At 37.0% G+C, this 17564-nt stretch overlaps 3 protein-coding genes across 5 annotated transcripts in view; 1 reads left to right on the top strand and 2 right to left on the bottom strand.

Annotated features, from left to right (window-relative positions):
* Positions 1-9313, bottom strand: part of LOC128865212 (phospholipid-transporting ATPase ABCA1) — a 38591-nt gene extending 29278 nt beyond the window's left edge. The window contains exons 1-9 of one of the 3 annotated variants that reach the window (XM_054105333.1): positions 9082-9313; positions 8805-9016; positions 8623-8743; positions 8363-8563; positions 6801-7054; positions 6511-6736; positions 6304-6453; positions 6067-6245; positions 5796-6006 (exon numbers count right to left, since the gene is read on the bottom strand). In XM_054105333.1, coding sequence (XP_053961308.1) covers positions 5796-6006; positions 6067-6245; positions 6304-6453; positions 6511-6736; positions 6801-7054; positions 8363-8563; positions 8623-8743; positions 8805-8984 — 1522 coding nt within the window. In that variant the 5' untranslated portion in view covers positions 8985-9016; positions 9082-9313. The remainder of the gene's footprint in view (positions 1-5795; positions 6007-6066; positions 6246-6303; positions 6454-6510; positions 6737-6800; positions 7055-8362; positions 8564-8622; positions 8744-8804; positions 9017-9081) is intronic. The other 2 variants (XM_054105334.1, XM_054105336.1) reach the window with 2 other exon arrangements.
* A 1387-nt stretch (positions 9314-10700) lies between these two features.
* Positions 10701-11991, top strand: LOC128862965 (mitogen-activated protein kinase p38b). Its single transcript, XM_054101820.1, has one exon. It carries the CDS (start codon positions 10791-10793, stop codon positions 11874-11876), a length of 1086 nt encoding a protein of 361 aa, XP_053957795.1. The 5' UTR covers positions 10701-10790; the 3' UTR covers positions 11877-11991.
* A 2385-nt stretch (positions 11992-14376) lies between these two features.
* LOC128862966 (protein FRA10AC1) lies at positions 14377-17060 on the bottom strand. Its single transcript, XM_054101821.1, has 3 exons — positions 16958-17060; positions 16535-16851; positions 14377-16373 (listed from the first exon to the last, which is right to left on the bottom strand). The coding sequence occupies exons 2-3, from the start codon at positions 16739-16741 to the stop codon at positions 15897-15899; spliced, it is 684 nt and encodes a 227-aa protein (XP_053957796.1). The 5' UTR covers positions 16742-16851; positions 16958-17060; the 3' UTR covers positions 14377-15896.
* Between the last annotated feature and the right edge of the window lie 504 nt (positions 17061-17564).

The following is a 17564-nucleotide window of genomic DNA, read 5'->3' as shown; positions in this document are numbered from 1 at the left end:
GAAGCTTCGACAGTTCAGAGTTTCACCAAGGAACCGCTTTCCCATGTCTGCTTTGCCTGAGTGGACAATTGGGATGTAATTCCCGGATCCGTTCAGCAGGTATGAAGCGAGCCGCGGCGGCTGTAATCGCCTTGCGGAATGCGCGTTCGCCTGCGCGCACATCGGTGGGAGTGGGTAGGGCTGCGAAGATGTCCTCGGTAAATTCCGCGAATCTGGTCCAATCAGCTTTGTTAAAGTTGATGTAATAGGACTATGAATAAGTTCGTGCGTTTTTTTCGAAATTTGAAACTTTATTGACGTAAAATGGTTACAAATTTAATATTCAAAATATTGTCCATCGCTTACTACTACTTTTTCCCATCTTTCTGGCAATTCACGGATTCCCTTTGTGAAAAATTCGGTCGGTTTTGCCGCAATCCACGAATCGATCCATTTTTTGACTTCATCGTAATTACGGAAGTGCTGGTCAGCCAGGCCATGTTGCATCGATCGGAAGAGATAGTAATCGGATGGCGCAAGGTCTGGACTATACGGCGGGTGGGGTAGGACATCCCATTTGAGCGTTTCTAAGTATGTTTTGACCACTTGTGCAACATGTGGCCGAGCATTGTCATGTTGCAAAATAACTTTGTCGTGTCTATCGGCGTATTGCGGCCGTTTTTCTCGCAGTGCTCGGCTCAAATGCATCAATTGTCGTCGGTAGACATCCCCCGTAATCGTTTCATTCGGTTTCAGTAGCTCATAATACACAACACCCAGCTGGTCCCACCAGATACACAGCATAACCTTCAGGCCATGAATATTCTGCGCCGACGTCGATGTTGAAGCATGGCCAGGGTATCCATACGTTGCCCGACGTTTTGGATTGTCGTAATGGACCCACTTTTCATCGCCAGTCACAATTCGATGCAAAAAACCCTTTCTTTTGTGCCGTTGAAGCAGTTGTTCGCATGCCATAAAACGGCGTTCAACGTCTCTTGGCTTCAATTCATACGGCACCCAATGGCCTACCTTTCGGATCATTCCCATGGCTTTTAAACGTTTGGAAATGGTTGATTGATCAACTCCCAAAGTTTTTGCAACCTCTTCTTGCGTTTGAGCCGGATCTTGATCGAGCAATTCCTCCAATTCGGTATCCATGAACTTTGGCGGCGCACCCTCGCGTTCTTCGTCTTCCAAGCCAAAATCACCACTTTTAAAGCGTGCAAACCACTTCTGGCACGTTCGCTCAGATAGAGCATGCTCACCATAAACTTCCACCAAGATACGATGACTTTCGGCTGCTTTTTTCTTCATATTAAAATAATGAAGAAGAATTCCCCGCAAAAACACATTATTTGGCACGAAATTCGACATTTTCAAGTGTGGTAAAAATATTGTTGTTTACGCTTCAAATAAAAAACTTATACTGACGTTTGTGCCTTACGACAGTAGCTCTCCAATGAATGTTTGGAAATGTGGATCGATGGAATAATAATCAAGTTACGCCATCTGTTGTAAAACCGCACGAACTTATAAATAGACCTATTATGACCGGTGATCCGCGGAAACAAAGTCGGCAGGTCTCTCGATCGAGATGATAACGGGCAAGTGGTCTGATGCAAGCGATAGCATAGCTCGCCAGGTTATGCTATTTATCAGGCCGGCGCTAGCAATTGTTATATCAGGCGAGCTGCTACAATTGCCCACTACCCTAGTGGGGGCATCGTCGTTTACAGTGCTGAACGTCGAATCGTCTATCTGCTCTGCCAATAGCTGTCCCCTACGATCATTTGGCAGGCTTGAATGTCAAAGATCGTGATGCGCGTTGAAGTCACCTACTACCAATCGGGTTTCTCCCCTGTTGAGCGCACCAATATCGGGGAGATATCCTGCCGGGCAGCAGGTGACAGGGGGGTATGTAAATATTATAGATTCCGAGCTCGGCATCACCTGACCGCTATACCTTGACGTTCTAAGGTGCTGTCGCTGCGGTCGATGCCTTCATCAATAAGACGATACTGCACTGAATGGTGTACTATGAACGCTAGGCCACCACCGTTGTCTCGCTCACGGACCTTTCGGTGCACGTTGTAGCCGTCCCTGGTAATCAGGGGGGAGCTAGCGAGCAGTTTTGTCTCTTGGACCGCAGCTATCTTGATTCCGAACCGACTCATGAAGTCGACTATCTCGTCAATCTTGCTCGTGAGTCCGTTGCAGTTCAGTTGCAAAAGCTTGAAGCTTCGCGGGAGTGTCGTCGTAATTCGGGGGGTGAGGGATGCGTGATGTTGTCTGCGTTGGTCCTGCTGTGCGTTCCGCAACATGGGTAATGGCCTGATGTTGTCTGATGGCCGCGCCACGGGGGGCGGTTGCGGGTGCAGAGCTCTGCAGCAGGGGGCAACGTAGTCGCGTGTCCACTCACGGGTGGTGTGCAGGCCGGAGCACCTCCGAAAATGACACCAGCCACTGCAATAATTGCATTGAACAGTTGTCAAGTTCCGAGGAACTATGGTCTGACACACGGAGAAGACTGTGCGAGGGACCAAGAGCTGCTGATTTGTCCCATCACTGGGGTAGGAGCAGGAGGGTTGTGGGTTGGAGAGGGAGTTGTGTTGCTCTTGGGGGCTCCTGACCGTTAAGGTGTTGTTAGTGGCGGCAGTGTGATGTGCCGGCACTGAGGGCAGTGTAGCCGTGGAGGCGGGAGCCGCCTGTGAGCGGGCGCAACACGTGGCCACATACCTTGTGGACCACTCCCTGTGTGTCTTAAGGCCTGAGCAGGTCTTAAGATGGCACCACCCGTTGCACTGGTTACACCTAACCGAGGTGGAGTTCGGGTGGAGCAGTTTGTGGCAAATGCAGCAGTAGAATACTTCAGGTCCGGGGTTGGGTTCGACGCCAGCCCGGAAGAGAAGTATTTGGAGCAAACTGGCTGCAATGAGTTGCTCCTGTGACGAGAGATTTGGGGTAAAATACGGTACACTAGACAGGGCTAGTATACTGGGGCGGCAGCCCTTGGTCGGGAATAAAAACCCGAGTCATTCCGGTAACGTAGAACCGGCTGCCATGGGAATGTTGTCCTTGTCAAAATGCTCTTGTGATACGGTGCATTGTCCTGATGAAAAATAACCTTTTGTCTAACTGACTTAACGCCAGCCACAATTACTCCTACTTGGAAATCTTCTCTGCACATTTCATTTAAGAATTTTCAACCGACTCCCTAGAATTCGTGTATTCAACCTATGATGCACCAGCTAAAAATTAAATTTCAAAATTCGCACAAGCCTCCAAAACTTGCCGAACTTGCGTTGTTCACTTCACGTCTCCGCCACGCAACTACCTCTCCAACCAACACCGTCCGCGTGAGTTACTCAGCGACTACCGCACATGATCTGTTTACAACTTTTTATATTGTACTTTTTACTTTTTCGCTATACTAGCGCACATAGGTATAATATAACGTATGAGATAGAATCCACTTTTGACACGAGTATTGTCAACCAACTTCGCGTGATGACTTCAACGTTCAGCTCGAAGCTTATCAAACGACACAATAGTTTAAAATGGTGGCCTGTGCTTTCAGTAGCATCATCCGATCTGGTAACATGGCGATCCGGTAACTGAAGTCCAAAGCATACTTAAATTATGAAGGGAACACTTCGCCTAAATATATATATATTTATTCCTTTTACTCCATAGTGAAGCATAGGGCTACAACAAAACTCTTAAATCTGTCCCTGTCCAATGACATTCTTTTAATTTCATTCCAGTTCATTTCACTTAGTGTTATCTCCTTCTCTAGCTGTCTTCTCCAAGTATGCGCTGGGCGTCCCCTTCTGCGTGATCCCTGTGGGTTCCATTCAATGGCTTGCCTCGTGATATCTTGTGCGGGTTTTCTGAGCGTATGGCCGATCCAGTTCCACTTTCTTTTCAGAATATTTGTTTTGATGAGCGTATGGTTCGTCAGCTCCCACAGTCTGTCGTTGGGTATAGTTTCTAGCCACCTTATCTTTAGTATACGCCTAAGGCAGCGATTTGTAAAAGATTGCATGCGTTGTATTAGCCGTGGCGCAGCATTCCATGTTTCACATCCGTATAGTAAAACGCCTAATGCTGAATAGTAATAGTAGTGGGAGTCACGAGAAGATGAAGTCATCGATCCTCCAAACGTTTACAACGAAACTTTCGTTCCGTTACCTGACCACGACGAAGCGCTTAGGAACAAACGAAAACCAACGGACTGCTGACTGAACTATTCAAATATGGTGTCGAGGATCTGGTAAGGAGCATGTACTCCCGACGTTTCCATTTTGGAAACTAAATTTGGTGCATACTAGGTGGTGGTAGTAGAATAGTTGATTTTATTATTTTGACACTCAAAGCAACAAATTGCAAAAACAAAATACGTATAAAATACATGCAAATTTGGGTTTGGTACCACTGCTATCACCTTGTATGGATCTACTTTGAATAAAACGATATGTTCAAGTTAAAAGAGAAAAAATGGAGCCACTCTAAGTAAATGTAAAATATAACCGATTTCGAGTGTTTTTTGCCGGTCCGATGTAGTAAAGGTTGAGTGTTACATACACGACACCAACATGCTAGCACGTTCAAAACGTAACGTCATTCTTATTGCTATTGTATAAATAGGAAACCAAAAAGCAATAAAAAGAAAAAAATATGTGTGGATGCAGAGCGACAAACACACATAAAACATACCGCGTTTTTACTTCAATACTGGAATAACTCAAAAAACAAAAATGTCGAAAAAATCGGCTTCAAAGAGCTTCAATTTACTATGTTCTCCTAAATAAAAGTAAGATATGTCTTTACTCATCTTTTCATCTAATGAGATGCTATTAATTGATATCGCATGAATCGCAGCACAACAGAAGAGCGTGTCTTGGGATACGGTACACTAGACAGGGCTATTTTACTGGGGCGGCAGCCGTTGATCGGGAAAAACCCCGAGTCATTCCGGTAACGTAGAACCGGCTGCCATGGGAATGTTTTTTTTTTTTTTTGCAAGAGTTTAAAACTCCTCGGGAGTGTGATCGTAACTCGGGGGTGAGGAACGCGTGGTGTTGTCTGCGTTGGTCCTGCTGCGCGTTCCGCAAGAGTTGTTCGCACAGGATATTGTAGCAGGTTAAACTCCTACTTATCCAGAATCGACCCTGACATACTAAACATATGTCCAGCATGTGAAGACACCCCGCACGACACTAACCACCTTTTCACATGCCCCATTAAACCCACTCATCTAAAACCCCTCTCCCTCTGGACCCAACCCGTCGAAACAGCTAGTTTCCTGGGCCGAGCTAGACGAAGACGACCGGTGATTACGCTACACTGACAGGGCAAAGGTACTGCTACAACAACAACAGCGTGTGGTCTTCTAAATATTTTTTTGTTGGCATATGACACTCTTGTAGTAAATCAGCGATATGTACACGATCAATCCGCTGCACAATCAAGATTTTGTTCCACAAATGGCATGACCTACAGTTTTATGCCGCCTCCTTTTTATGAGGAGTTTTTTTCATGCAGAGATACACTCCGAGGTGTGCCACTACCTAAAAGAGCCGACCGCTATTAGAAAGATCGTTTAGTATTGCATGTCCACAGGTGCTACCGAATGGTCACGCACGAACACATTCGGCCACGGCAGCCACCTATTAAACCTGTATGTATTATTAAAATGCACAAAGTGTGACCTTTTACCAGTAATATTTGTTTGAGCATTGTTGTATTTGTGGAGACTTACAGCTATATGAAATATCGCTTTGTCTAAAGCTTTTAATAAAAATAAAACTTACCCATAATCATGTTCAGCGTAGTAGTTTTTCCCACTCCGTTATGCCCAAGGAGAACAGTAATTTGTTTGTTCTTAATTACCATATTCAGATCATCCGATATGACGCGCCTTGGTTTTTTAAAAACTTTCTTAAGGTTTTGAATTATAATTGCATCTGTGCCTATTTTACTAGTTGTATATTCAGTGCTTGGTTTATTTCTCTTCCACAATGACTAACAGTAAAGAAATAAAAATTAATTGGAATATTAAAAAAACAAAAATTATTTCTTTACCATAATGGGAAAAAGGTACGATCTTTTCAGACTTCCGGGGCCAGGGAAAATGTATGACAAGTAGTTATATAGTAGGGCGTATATTAAACACTGGCCAATTAAAATACTATAAACCGCCATTACTGTAAATGAGGATTCCGTAATGTTTATATTAAGCACACTTGGACCAACTTCGCGATCTAAAAAAGCAAGTAGTTAACATCGTGCAAAGACCGTTTAGTTCCCAAAAATATTTACACTTGTTCGTGAAGATTTGAAAATTTTTAATCCCTTCCATAAAAGTTTTTGTGCTAAAAATGTTTGCCAGAGTAGAAAATCCTCCTTTTGAGAAATATAGAATATATGGCATAACCAGCAGCAAGAGTCCGCCAACTTTTGCATGGAATACTATAATAATTGAATGGAAATATATATTCCTTCAAGTGCATTTCTGAGCAAACTTACCTGAGTGGAAAAATACTGATATGAGATATGTGTATGACATCGCAGAAAGTATGTATAGAGTGAATAAGATTATGATGTATACAATAGGAACAATAGGACTAAAAGCCTGATAAAGCCCTCCGGCAATTAGGACTACCGCTGTAAATACTCCGTACATCAATAATCTGATCACGAAAAAGCTAACTCCATTTAAGAAATTCATAGGTGTTGCTATGGCCAAAAATTCCTTACAAAAAAATGTATTTGTGGAATATGAAAACGGTCTAAATTTAATAAAATGCAGTTCCTACCTTGATTCCATTTTGTTTTTCTTCGACGAGAGGTACAAGAAATGTGCTGAGCAATAATACATTAAATATAATTGAATACAACGAACCAACCCAAATAATACGCTGCGACTCTATTGTCTTTTGGGCAATCGTAGGCATTGAAGCGATTTCGAAGTCAAAATTAATGGTGTTGCTCGGGTTGTGAATTGTTATGAAGATTTTATCGATTACGTGTTGCAAGGTCATAAAACCAGATCGAATATAGTCATCATCATCTAAAAGAATAGCAAAACATTAATGAAGAATTTAATATAACTTTTTGAATATTTTTAATATTCAAGTATAAATATAATATATAATTATATTGTACCAGCTAATTACCGGCAAGTGTTGCTACGTTTCAATAAATAAAGTAAAAATAAAACTAATTGGAAAAATATTAAAAAAATTTTGTGTTATATTAACGGATTAACATATTTTTGGTCTTCCCATTTAGAACATAAATTAACAATCTATACGAAGGGCTAAGTCTGGAGCCAGCTACATATAAAATATATTGATTTGCCAGGTTTAATTCAGCAACATTTTAAGTTGTTCTTGGAATTTATTTATTGTAATTGCAAATGCAAGCTGCTCTAGAAGCTGTTGTCGCTTTAAATTAAGGGGGACCTCTTATGGGTGGCTTCAAAAAAGATGTTTTTTCTCAATTTCGAGGCGAAAAAAGCGACACACAGCATTTATTGAAGAGTAATAAACAATTTTTTAACATAAATAAAAAAACAAAATGGCGGACTTATAAGGGGTCTCGCACAGCTTCTCGTTGCGCGCTAGTAAAACGGCGTGTAAGATTGTGGTCGTAGTTTTCAACTGAAACACAAAAGAAAATTATTGTCTTATTCAGAAGGCTTTCCCGCATATAATAAACTACTCTTGTTTAAAAATATGAAAAAATAAAGACACAATTAATTATTGAAAAATGGTTTGATTAACTCCATCTCGTTCAGCAGAAGAACATATTGAGTAGAAACTGGCAAACCGTAGCTGAATGTGACTACCAATCGGAGTACAGATAGAACGTAGGTTCGAATCTCGGTGAAACAGCAAAATGAAGAAAAAGCTTTTTTTCTAATAGCGGTCGCCCCTCAGCAGGCAATGGGAAACCTCCGAGTGTATTTCTGCCATTAAAAAGCTCTTTATAAATATATCTGCCGTTAGGAGTCGGCTTGAAACTTTAGGTCCCACCATTTGTCGAACAACATCAACACGCACGCCACAAATAGGAGGAGCTCAGCCAAACACCCAAAAAGGGTGTACGCGCCAATTATATATATGCATATATATATGAAATTTCAGTACTTTAACATAGGCGGTTCCAGAGAAAAGCTATATGAAGGTACTGGCAATTTGTGTAACTGTATAAAATTTCATTATCTTAGCTTTTGTATTTCCGCAGGAGAGCATGCCACTAAAGGCAGTTATTTCCTTCAAATCGATGCCTGCTTTATTGAAATCGGGCGAACGGTACACTTAAGAAAGCGGTTTAAATACTTTAGTGTGGCGTATTTATATAATGGTGTATTTACCTTTGATTCCAGCAACCTCCTCGTCGTTAACATAACGTTTCTTAGGCGATATTCGTATAATCGTCGATCTTATTGAATACTGTAACTTTTCGTATTCTACATTCAAGGGATAATGAAGAAAATGTACAGCATAGCAATTTCCTTTACAGCTGCGTTCCATTTCTCGAACCATTCCAGCAGAATCGTTAAAGACCTTTATCCCTTTATGATATATTAAGCAATAAATAATATCCACTTGAAGTTGTTAAATTTATAGTTACCATCCACTGGATACTGAAGTTCTTGACGTACAGCTTCCATTAGTAAATCTGTTTGGGAAGTGCTTGGAGCATAGAAAATCCGATCAACTTCATTGGTAGGAAAATCCGACTTAAGATCGTACTATAAAATAATCAAATTTATTAGCAAAATTGTCCATAGTCTTATGAATGTAAATATTTACAGAGTCTCGTCTATAGTAGGTTGTTTGGGGCGTTGTCAAAAGCGTATTTGTTGAAATTAAGTAAACAACGAAAATACCAGAGCATCCGACAAATATTGAAAACAGAGATGCCCATGAGTATCGAATCTGTCGCCAATTCTTCCATATGAAAATGCGGAAAAGACGTATGCTCTCCCTCATTTTTTCTTAGTATTCAATTCACAGATCTTCCACTATAAACATAGAAAAGTCTTATTTAGTAATTGTTAAAAAGGATGATAATGAAATCATCGTTTACACAAAATCCCGTTAACAAAATTTCCTCTATACCAAAAAATATCAAAGTTCAAACGTGTAGTAAAAGTTATTCATGGATTTCTGCCGCTTGAGAAATTTAAAGCAGCGAATGATTTTCACTACTAATAGTTGGTCTTACAAAACGTTTATTATTTGTATATTACAATACGCATCACAAGTTACAATAAAATGTTGTTTACACGTAACGATACACAAATCGATTATTACAGCCCATTTACATGATCGAATTATCAGTCTAATGCTATGCTTTCACGCTACGTAATTCGCATAACCACAGCACATCTCTACCGCCGTCTTCGTCTAGCCCCATACAAAATTTCTCTCTCAAAATCTGAGATTATAAAATAATCCTAGATAATGCCATAATTTTTGACATACAACCCTGTGCTTTTTGTGTAATAGATCATTATTTTTACGTGTGCAAAGAAAAACGTCAAAGTAAAAATAAATAATATGGATGCTGGCAGAAAAAACAGATATCGTCCCCTTAGTATTAAAATAGCCTATAAATTTTTTGATGTTTTGAGAAAATGAATTTCAAACTTTTTGTCGAAAGTAGCCCTCACTCAAATCTCGTTATGTCTGTAAATATTTATTATTTTTTGACTGACGTTTTGACCCACTTTGTGGAACTAGAATTTGACAAAATTTTTACCACATATAAAACCGACGATGGAGAATCCAAAAATTCAATAAAAAAATGATAGCCTATGAGCACATAGGCTATTGTTATACTAAGGGGACGATATAATTCTAATAAAATGTTTGTTTGGTATTATTAACAATGCATTCATAGAACAGAAAAAAAAGGTGTGTCCATAAACGTGTGTCCTCTTATTACTTATTATATAATGTAATATCGAATTTCGAATGCATATTACTGCCATAATTTTTTGAAACCTTAGTTAACGTCGTTTACGGATTTCCTCCAACTATTTATTATTAGTAGCCAATTGTGCACTTAATTTACCTGTTCCTTTTCATTGTCTTTTTTTAATATCGTTAGTAATAATTACACTACCCAAAAACATCGAAATATTCCACCAAAATAACTTTTATGAAGCAAAACCTTTCACAACAGTAATCTGCTAAATGTGAACGGGTAGATTAATTTTGTGGATTTATTGGTAATTAGTGCATGTAAAGAAAAACGTCAAAATAAAAACTAAAGAAAATGGACACTGACAAAGAAAACAGGTTTGTAGACATAATTTTAATAAACTTTTTGTTAAATATTATTAATTATGCATTCATATTATAGAATAAAGTGTGTTTTTTTGGCCTGTTATTGCTTATTAAAAAATGTAATTACGAATTCCGCATGCGTATTGCTGCCATAATTTTTTATAGTTTTGTAATTTGTCTGTGACGTTTATGGATTTCCTCCAACTGTTTATTACTAGCAGCCAATTAATTTCTCTATTCCTTTTCCTTGTCTTTTTTTATATCGTTAATAATAATTAAACAAATCATCGTCAGGCATGTCAGAATTCTTGTTTCATCAATCAACAATTTGCGATCGTACGTTTAGCGAAAAGTGACAGTACGTTGTCATCATTGTCCTTCTGTTGTGTTTCAATGTCATTTAATATTAAAAAAATTAAATTCTACTAAGTATAATCGATTGTTTTGCCCTCGAACTGGATAAATGCTAGTTGTCAACAAAGTATTGTCTAGAAATTGGTGAAGATGACGACATTTTATAAATTGGATATAAATCGGACTGAATGGGAGATTCCAGATATATACCAGCAGCTTCAAGCTGTTGGCTCCGGGGCCTATGGACAAGTATGCAAGGCAATTGTCCGAAATACTGGTATGAAGGTGGCTATAAAAAAATTAGCACGCCCCTTTCAGTCGGCTGTTCATGCAAAAAGAACGTATCGTGAACTACGATTACTTAAACATATGGAACATGAAAATGTAATTGGCTTGTTAGATGTTTTTCATCCAGGCCAACCAGCAGATTCTTTGGAGAATTTTCAACAGGTCTATTTGGTGACGCACTTAATGGACGCTGATCTCAACAATATTATTCGAACACAAAAACTTTCTGATGACCATGTTCAATTTTTGGTTTACCAAATTTTGCGTGGCCTAAAATACATACATAGTGCCGGCATTATACATCGCGATTTAAAGCCTTCAAATATTGCTGTGAATGAAGATTGTGAGTTGAGAATACTTGACTTTGGTTTGGCAAGACCCGCGGAAAGCGAAATGACTGGTTACGTGGCTACTCGATGGTATCGAGCCCCAGAAATAATGCTCAACTGGATGCATTACAATCAGACAGTAGATATTTGGTCTGTTGGTTGTATAATGGCTGAACTTCTAACCGGGCGTACTTTGTTTCCTGGAACCGATCACATACATCAACTTAATCTAATTATGGAAATACTCGGCACTCCCCCTGAAGACTTTATGCAAAAAATTTCATCAGAAAGTGCTCGGACTTATATAAGAGCCTTACCAAAATTAACACGAAGAGACTTTCGAGATGTTTTTCGATTTGCTAATCCTTCAGCTATAGATTTGCTTGAAAAGATGTTAGAACTGGATGCAGAAAAACGTATTACAGCGGAGCAAGCTTTGGCCCACCCATATATGGAGAAGTATCATGACCCAAGTGACGAGCAAACATCACCACTATATGATCAAAGTTTTGAAGATATGGATTTGCCTGTTGAGAAGTGGAAAGAGCTTGTGTTCACAGAAGTTTTAAGCTTTAAGCCACCGCCAGCTTACGCAACGGTCTTACAAAAATGCAAATAAAAAACTTAAAAAGTAAGACGTAATTTTATTAATATGTACTTAATCAATTGACTAAGTTTAAAAAATTAGAATCAACACAATAAATGCCTTAGATAAAACCAGATATAAAAATGAATACATTCTTGAGTTTAACTCGTTTTCTTATCTATTGAAAAGGTTACTGTACTAAATATGTAAACATAAGTGTATGCTCTAATCGCTTCTGTAGATGTAGAACGTTCGCTTTCTATGTACATATAAGAGCTTTTTAAGACCAGACCGTGAAAGCTTAATGTTTGCTAATTTGAAATTGTTTCATTGTGTTTGTAATGCTCGATTATTTTTAGTGCATTTCTTAAATATATATATATGTACCTGTAAATTGTCAGTACATAATTCATGCACATACTATATTCTTAATTTTTGTTACCATTGCACGGGTGCGACTTTACAGTTCTTGCAGTTCGTGAACCTTTCTAATTAAAATAATAAATTGGAAGAATTTTCCAACTAAATTAACTGCAAACAGTTTTAAATTATATAAGATCAGCATGTACAAAAAGTGTATACCACATATTGGCAACCTTTGGCTATTTATTTTTTTATAAAACTATAGTTCATACTACAACAGAAACCGAACTTTGAATTTTCATCAAAATTTCAAACCTTTTAAACAGAATTTCTGGAGTATGTAGCTTTGTAGTCCATTAAAATTTGTTGAAGCAAAGTGTAAGTTTAAGTAGCTCAAAAATTACGTTGAGTTTTGACAATTTTTCTTGCTGACGATGTTGAGTGTTTTCCTCCATATAAAAATAATAATTAAAAAATACATAGTCGAAATTTGTCAATATGTGGTGTACACATTCTTTGGACGCAAAGTGTAGGTATCGGTTGAATAGAATAAGAAAACAAAGAAAATCTTAAAGTAAATATGTAGTCGAAAATTATTATTATAAGCTTAAAAATTTAATTGTTATAAAAATACATAAATATGCACATGTTGGACATCTGTATTATATATGGGTAATCCGTTTATCGCAGATGCAACATTTAGACGCAAGTAAAGTTTCATAATAATAATGCGTGCATAGCCACTTTTGCTTCGTTTATAAGAATTCAAAGTATATTTAATTAGTCAGGAAGGAGATTTAAAGTGTCATCCCGGCCCAGGCACTCTAGATCATAATACAAAAATTCAAGTTTTAATTGTGAAAAATTTATTATGTCATACCTTTATATTTCGCAATGCGTTAGATTAATAAAATAAAGGAAAATAAACTTTAAATAATTCATTCTTATATACCTTGTGAGCCCGAAAAAGTGGACGATTGTCATAATTTTTTTTTAAATATGTTTTAGAACTTTTATTCAAATGAGGCATATATCGTACTGAAGAATACATTTTGGTGTTTTTATTTTTAAAAATGTTATCATTTATTGTTGATATCGCCCCTCCCCCGAAACGCCGTTTTTTAGAAGAGGCTTGCGGTGATCACGGTAGCGCATGAGCAGCTCAACTGAAATCAAAAAAATTAAATGATTATTGTAGAAAAATGTTTTTTAGTGAATCTGAACGGTTTATTTACCCAAAAAAAAATTTTTCTCGATATGAAAACCGCTTTGCACCAAAAAAAAAACGATTTTTGAGGGGTTGAAAAATTAAAAAAAAAATTAATTCCAGCGAACTATGCAAATATTTATAAAAAGTGAACTGTTCAGATTCACGAGGTTGTAACTTCGTTCCCACGACAGTCGGTTTTACGTTACCGGAACGACCCGAATTTATATCCGGACAAGGACTGTCAATTCAGCAGCATTCCCCATATGTAAGTTTATGCTAATACAACAACAACAACGGGTGTGTAACTTGGAATAATTAAAAAAAAAAAATGTTTGCAAATCGGTCAAATAGTTTTTGATAAATAACTAAATAACCGCGACGGTAATTTTCAAAAAACACGACTTCGAGATAATCGCGTCTAAAGTTTTGGGTGCACTTCTCGTTCCAAGAAAGGTCGCGCGCTTCCACGGTCTGTAACTTTCGTTCTAGTGCTCCGATCTTTATGATTTTTTGAATTTATATTTTTAAGATGATGTACTTTTAAAATATGCCATAAAAATGTTTCGATTTTTTAGTCCAACACAAGGAATATAGCCCCTTAAAGCAATTGCGGGTCCAACCCGCGTAAATCAAAAATATATATATGTAGTAATATAAACGTCAATAAAATCACAGATTCGTCTGGAACGAATTTTGAGATGAAACCAAGGCTAACAGAAAGTTGCGACAACCGGTGACGCCTCTGAACCAACATCGTCATACTGTATGCGAACTTCAACATTTTCACAAACAAAAAAGTAATATTTTTATAGTTACGCTTTCTTTTGAAGCCATTACTATTAACTCTATTGAGATATCTAATTTAGATTACACTCGTTCGCTCAGCAAAAGTTAATCTTTGTAAATCTGTATATAAACATTTTCATTTAATATTAATAACTATTTTAAATATTTATTAAATTAATTAATCATTTTTAAATCGGATATTACAAGGTATTACTAATTGCTTACAACTGCATTACCAGTTTATGACTTTTGGTAATTAATATTTAGTAACAAATTGATGAGATTTGTAACAACTTAGATGTCAATTCAGACAAACTTTATTACTACTATTATTATTTAAACAGATTTTTCCAATTTTAATTTCTTAAATTATTAATCCATGTCATTTCTCGTTGATATTATTTTAAACTGTTTTCTGAGGAAAAGTGAGAAGTATATTGCAAAATATAGTTCCTTCCATCGCTCAATACAGTTTTAGTGCTGAGGACTGCATACTTCATACTATATTCCCCTAATTTTATCTCTTATGATCATTTGCACACTTCAGCATCATGACAAATCTGTAAAATTTACATTCACTCCGTTTCGAGTGAGCTTTTTATGTGTAGTAGTTTTCTCCTTCCGTACTTTATAACAATCGTAAATTAACTGCATCTTCAAAGGGTTCTAGTAAATTGGAGTGCTGAGGACTGCATACTTCATACTATATTCCCCTAATTTTATCTCTTATGATCATTTGCACACTTCAGCATTATGACAAATCTGTAAAATTTACATTCACTCCGTTTCGAGTGAGCTTTTTATGTGTAGTAGTTTTCTCCTTCCGTACTTTATAACAATCGTAAATTAACTGCATCTTCAAAGGGTTCTAGTAAATTGGAGTGCTGAGGACTGCATACTTCATACTATATTCCCCTAATTTTATCTCTTATGATCATTTGCACACTTCAGCATCATGACAAATCTGTAAAATTTACATTCACTTCGTTTCGAGTGAGCTTTTTATGTGTAGTAGTTTTCTCCTTCCGTACTTTATAACAATCGTAAATTAACTGCATCTTCAAAGGGTTCTAGTAAATTGGAGCTCGAAAAGATCTGCTTGAATATTTGAATCCAGTTAGTACTTTCAGAAACGTGGTAGGTGTTGAAAATTTCTTTTCCATACAGTTCATTTTCAGGTCGCGATTATTTTTGAGCAGACATGAACTGACTTCCAAACCGACAATTTCTTTGCATACGCCGCACTACAAAATGTTAGCAATGTATTTTGATCCTAGTCAGCATTAAAGCTAGTGTTTTAAAAATTACAATTCCGCAAGTTATGTTTATAATATTGGGAGTATTCATTCATAATATCTGTGTATCAGTTAATTTTACTGGACGCATGAACAATATAAACTTTTTATTGTAATATGTAATTCTAAACATAACTCGGCAAAATACTTATCGCCGAATTTTCCATAGTTCAGTTCGTATGAATGCTGCTTTAATTGTTGGCAATAAAGAAGGCTATTCTCGAGAAAAGAAACATTGTATCTGTATTATATTTTTATTATGTATTAAATTCGATCATATTAAGTTTCTTTGTATTCCTGCATTTAATAAATGTTTACTTTTTGCGCTATTTTTATTCCTTCTCAAACGTGAATACAAACAAAGCAGTTCATATGAACAAGAACTATATAAATGCTAAATTATAACAGAAGGTCTTCTAAATATCGTTCAAAGTCAGTTTCACGGGAAGTTTGTTCTACTTCTGCGTCAGGTTTCCGTTCCCAAATATTATCCTGGTTTTCTTGAGTTTCATTTGGAGCAGATTCTGGTACTGCATCTACTGCATCTTCAGTCACATGTGGATGCTTCTCATTTATTTTATTGTCGATTTTTCGATTAACAGACTTTTTTAGGCGCTTTATTTCTCGTTTTCGAGAAGTGTAGTTTAATTGCTCTGAGTGAGTGGGACATAAACGAAGTTTGACCAACGCATTTTTACGCTCTCCTTGTTCTCGATATGAAAAATTCACCTCCCAGCTACGCAAATTATCTCTTTGTTCACATTTACTACTTCCACACTGAAATTGACCTTTTCCTGTTACGACTTCGTCCTTAGTACGCCAGCGCAGAGCAACCTTGTTATCTTTGTGACGAGTTAAGTCTGCTATGCAATATTCCTTGAAAGTAAGAAGGTCATATATTAGGCATATATTTACTAATATTTGCAGAGCTGAAAAATTGGGTTCATAAAGAAAACTTATTCATATTGATTTATTTGATATTTTTGCGGTCGGTAATCGACGCTTTAGAATTTTTTTTTTTAGATTTTGAACATTACCTTAAATAATTTGTCATAGTAACGTTTAGCCAAGCGTACTTCCCATGAATCTTCTTCCGTTTTTTCATTTTCGTCCCATAAGAACCGATGTTGTTCCTTTATAATATCGATGTCATGATAGTGCTTATCCCTTCCAGACGATTTACCACAGAGAATAAAATTTTGGAAAATGTAATCATGTCGCTCTTGATGGCTTAACGATTTCATTGAATGGGTGTTTATACAATGGGTAATTATTTAGTTTACGGCCCAAGTGAAGTTAAAAATAGTCGATATGGATATCAATCGACTCGTTTTTGTCTATATTTGTATTTTGTCTACCAAATATAAATATTATAAAAACAGAGATTATTTTTTTAACTGCTCAAAGGTTATTAAGAAAAACAATTCTGTAAAACATGAATTTTTTTTTTCAGTATTTACCGATGTGTTTCGGTTTCGCGTTATTTATTTCACTATTTTAACAACTAAAATGTAAACACAAAAAGGGCGACGAAAACAAACTTTGACAAATAATGTCTGGCAATGCCACTTATTGCACTTTTCTTTACCGGTTTTATAAAGTGTCTGGACATTCTATAATTTTTAGTTCACGGATTTTTAGGGTGTAAACATTTTATTAAAATGTTGCTTTATATAAGAAACAAGAAAAAAAGGGGTGAAATTACATGTTTGTGAGAATTCATTGAATAGGGCAAACTTATCCTGTAATTTGCTTAATAACTATCGTAAATTCAAGATTTGACAATTTGTATCTTCCGTGGACTTCTATCTCACCAAGGCCAATTCATGTTTTTGTTTTGGTATATCATTCGCTCCGAGTTGTCAGTTCGCGAAGTTTCCCGATTCGTTACACTGCACTCCGCTTAAGTCTGATCGTCTCAATTAGGCACCAAATCCTTTGATTCAAATTGAGCCAATATCTCCAGGTGAACTATGTTGTCTTTCCCCTGTCCAGTATTGCATTGCTGTATACGATACATCACATCATTGAATCTTTAAATCAACTTGTATTTCTTTCTTTGCGGAT

This window comes from Anastrepha ludens, chromosome 5, assembly GCF_028408465.1.
Source record: "Anastrepha ludens isolate Willacy chromosome 5, idAnaLude1.1, whole genome shotgun sequence".
NCBI classification, from domain to species: Eukaryota; Metazoa; Arthropoda; class Insecta; order Diptera; family Tephritidae; genus Anastrepha; species Anastrepha ludens.
Note: the sequence above shows the minus strand (reverse complement) of the source record. Positions and strands in the feature narration are given on the sequence as shown.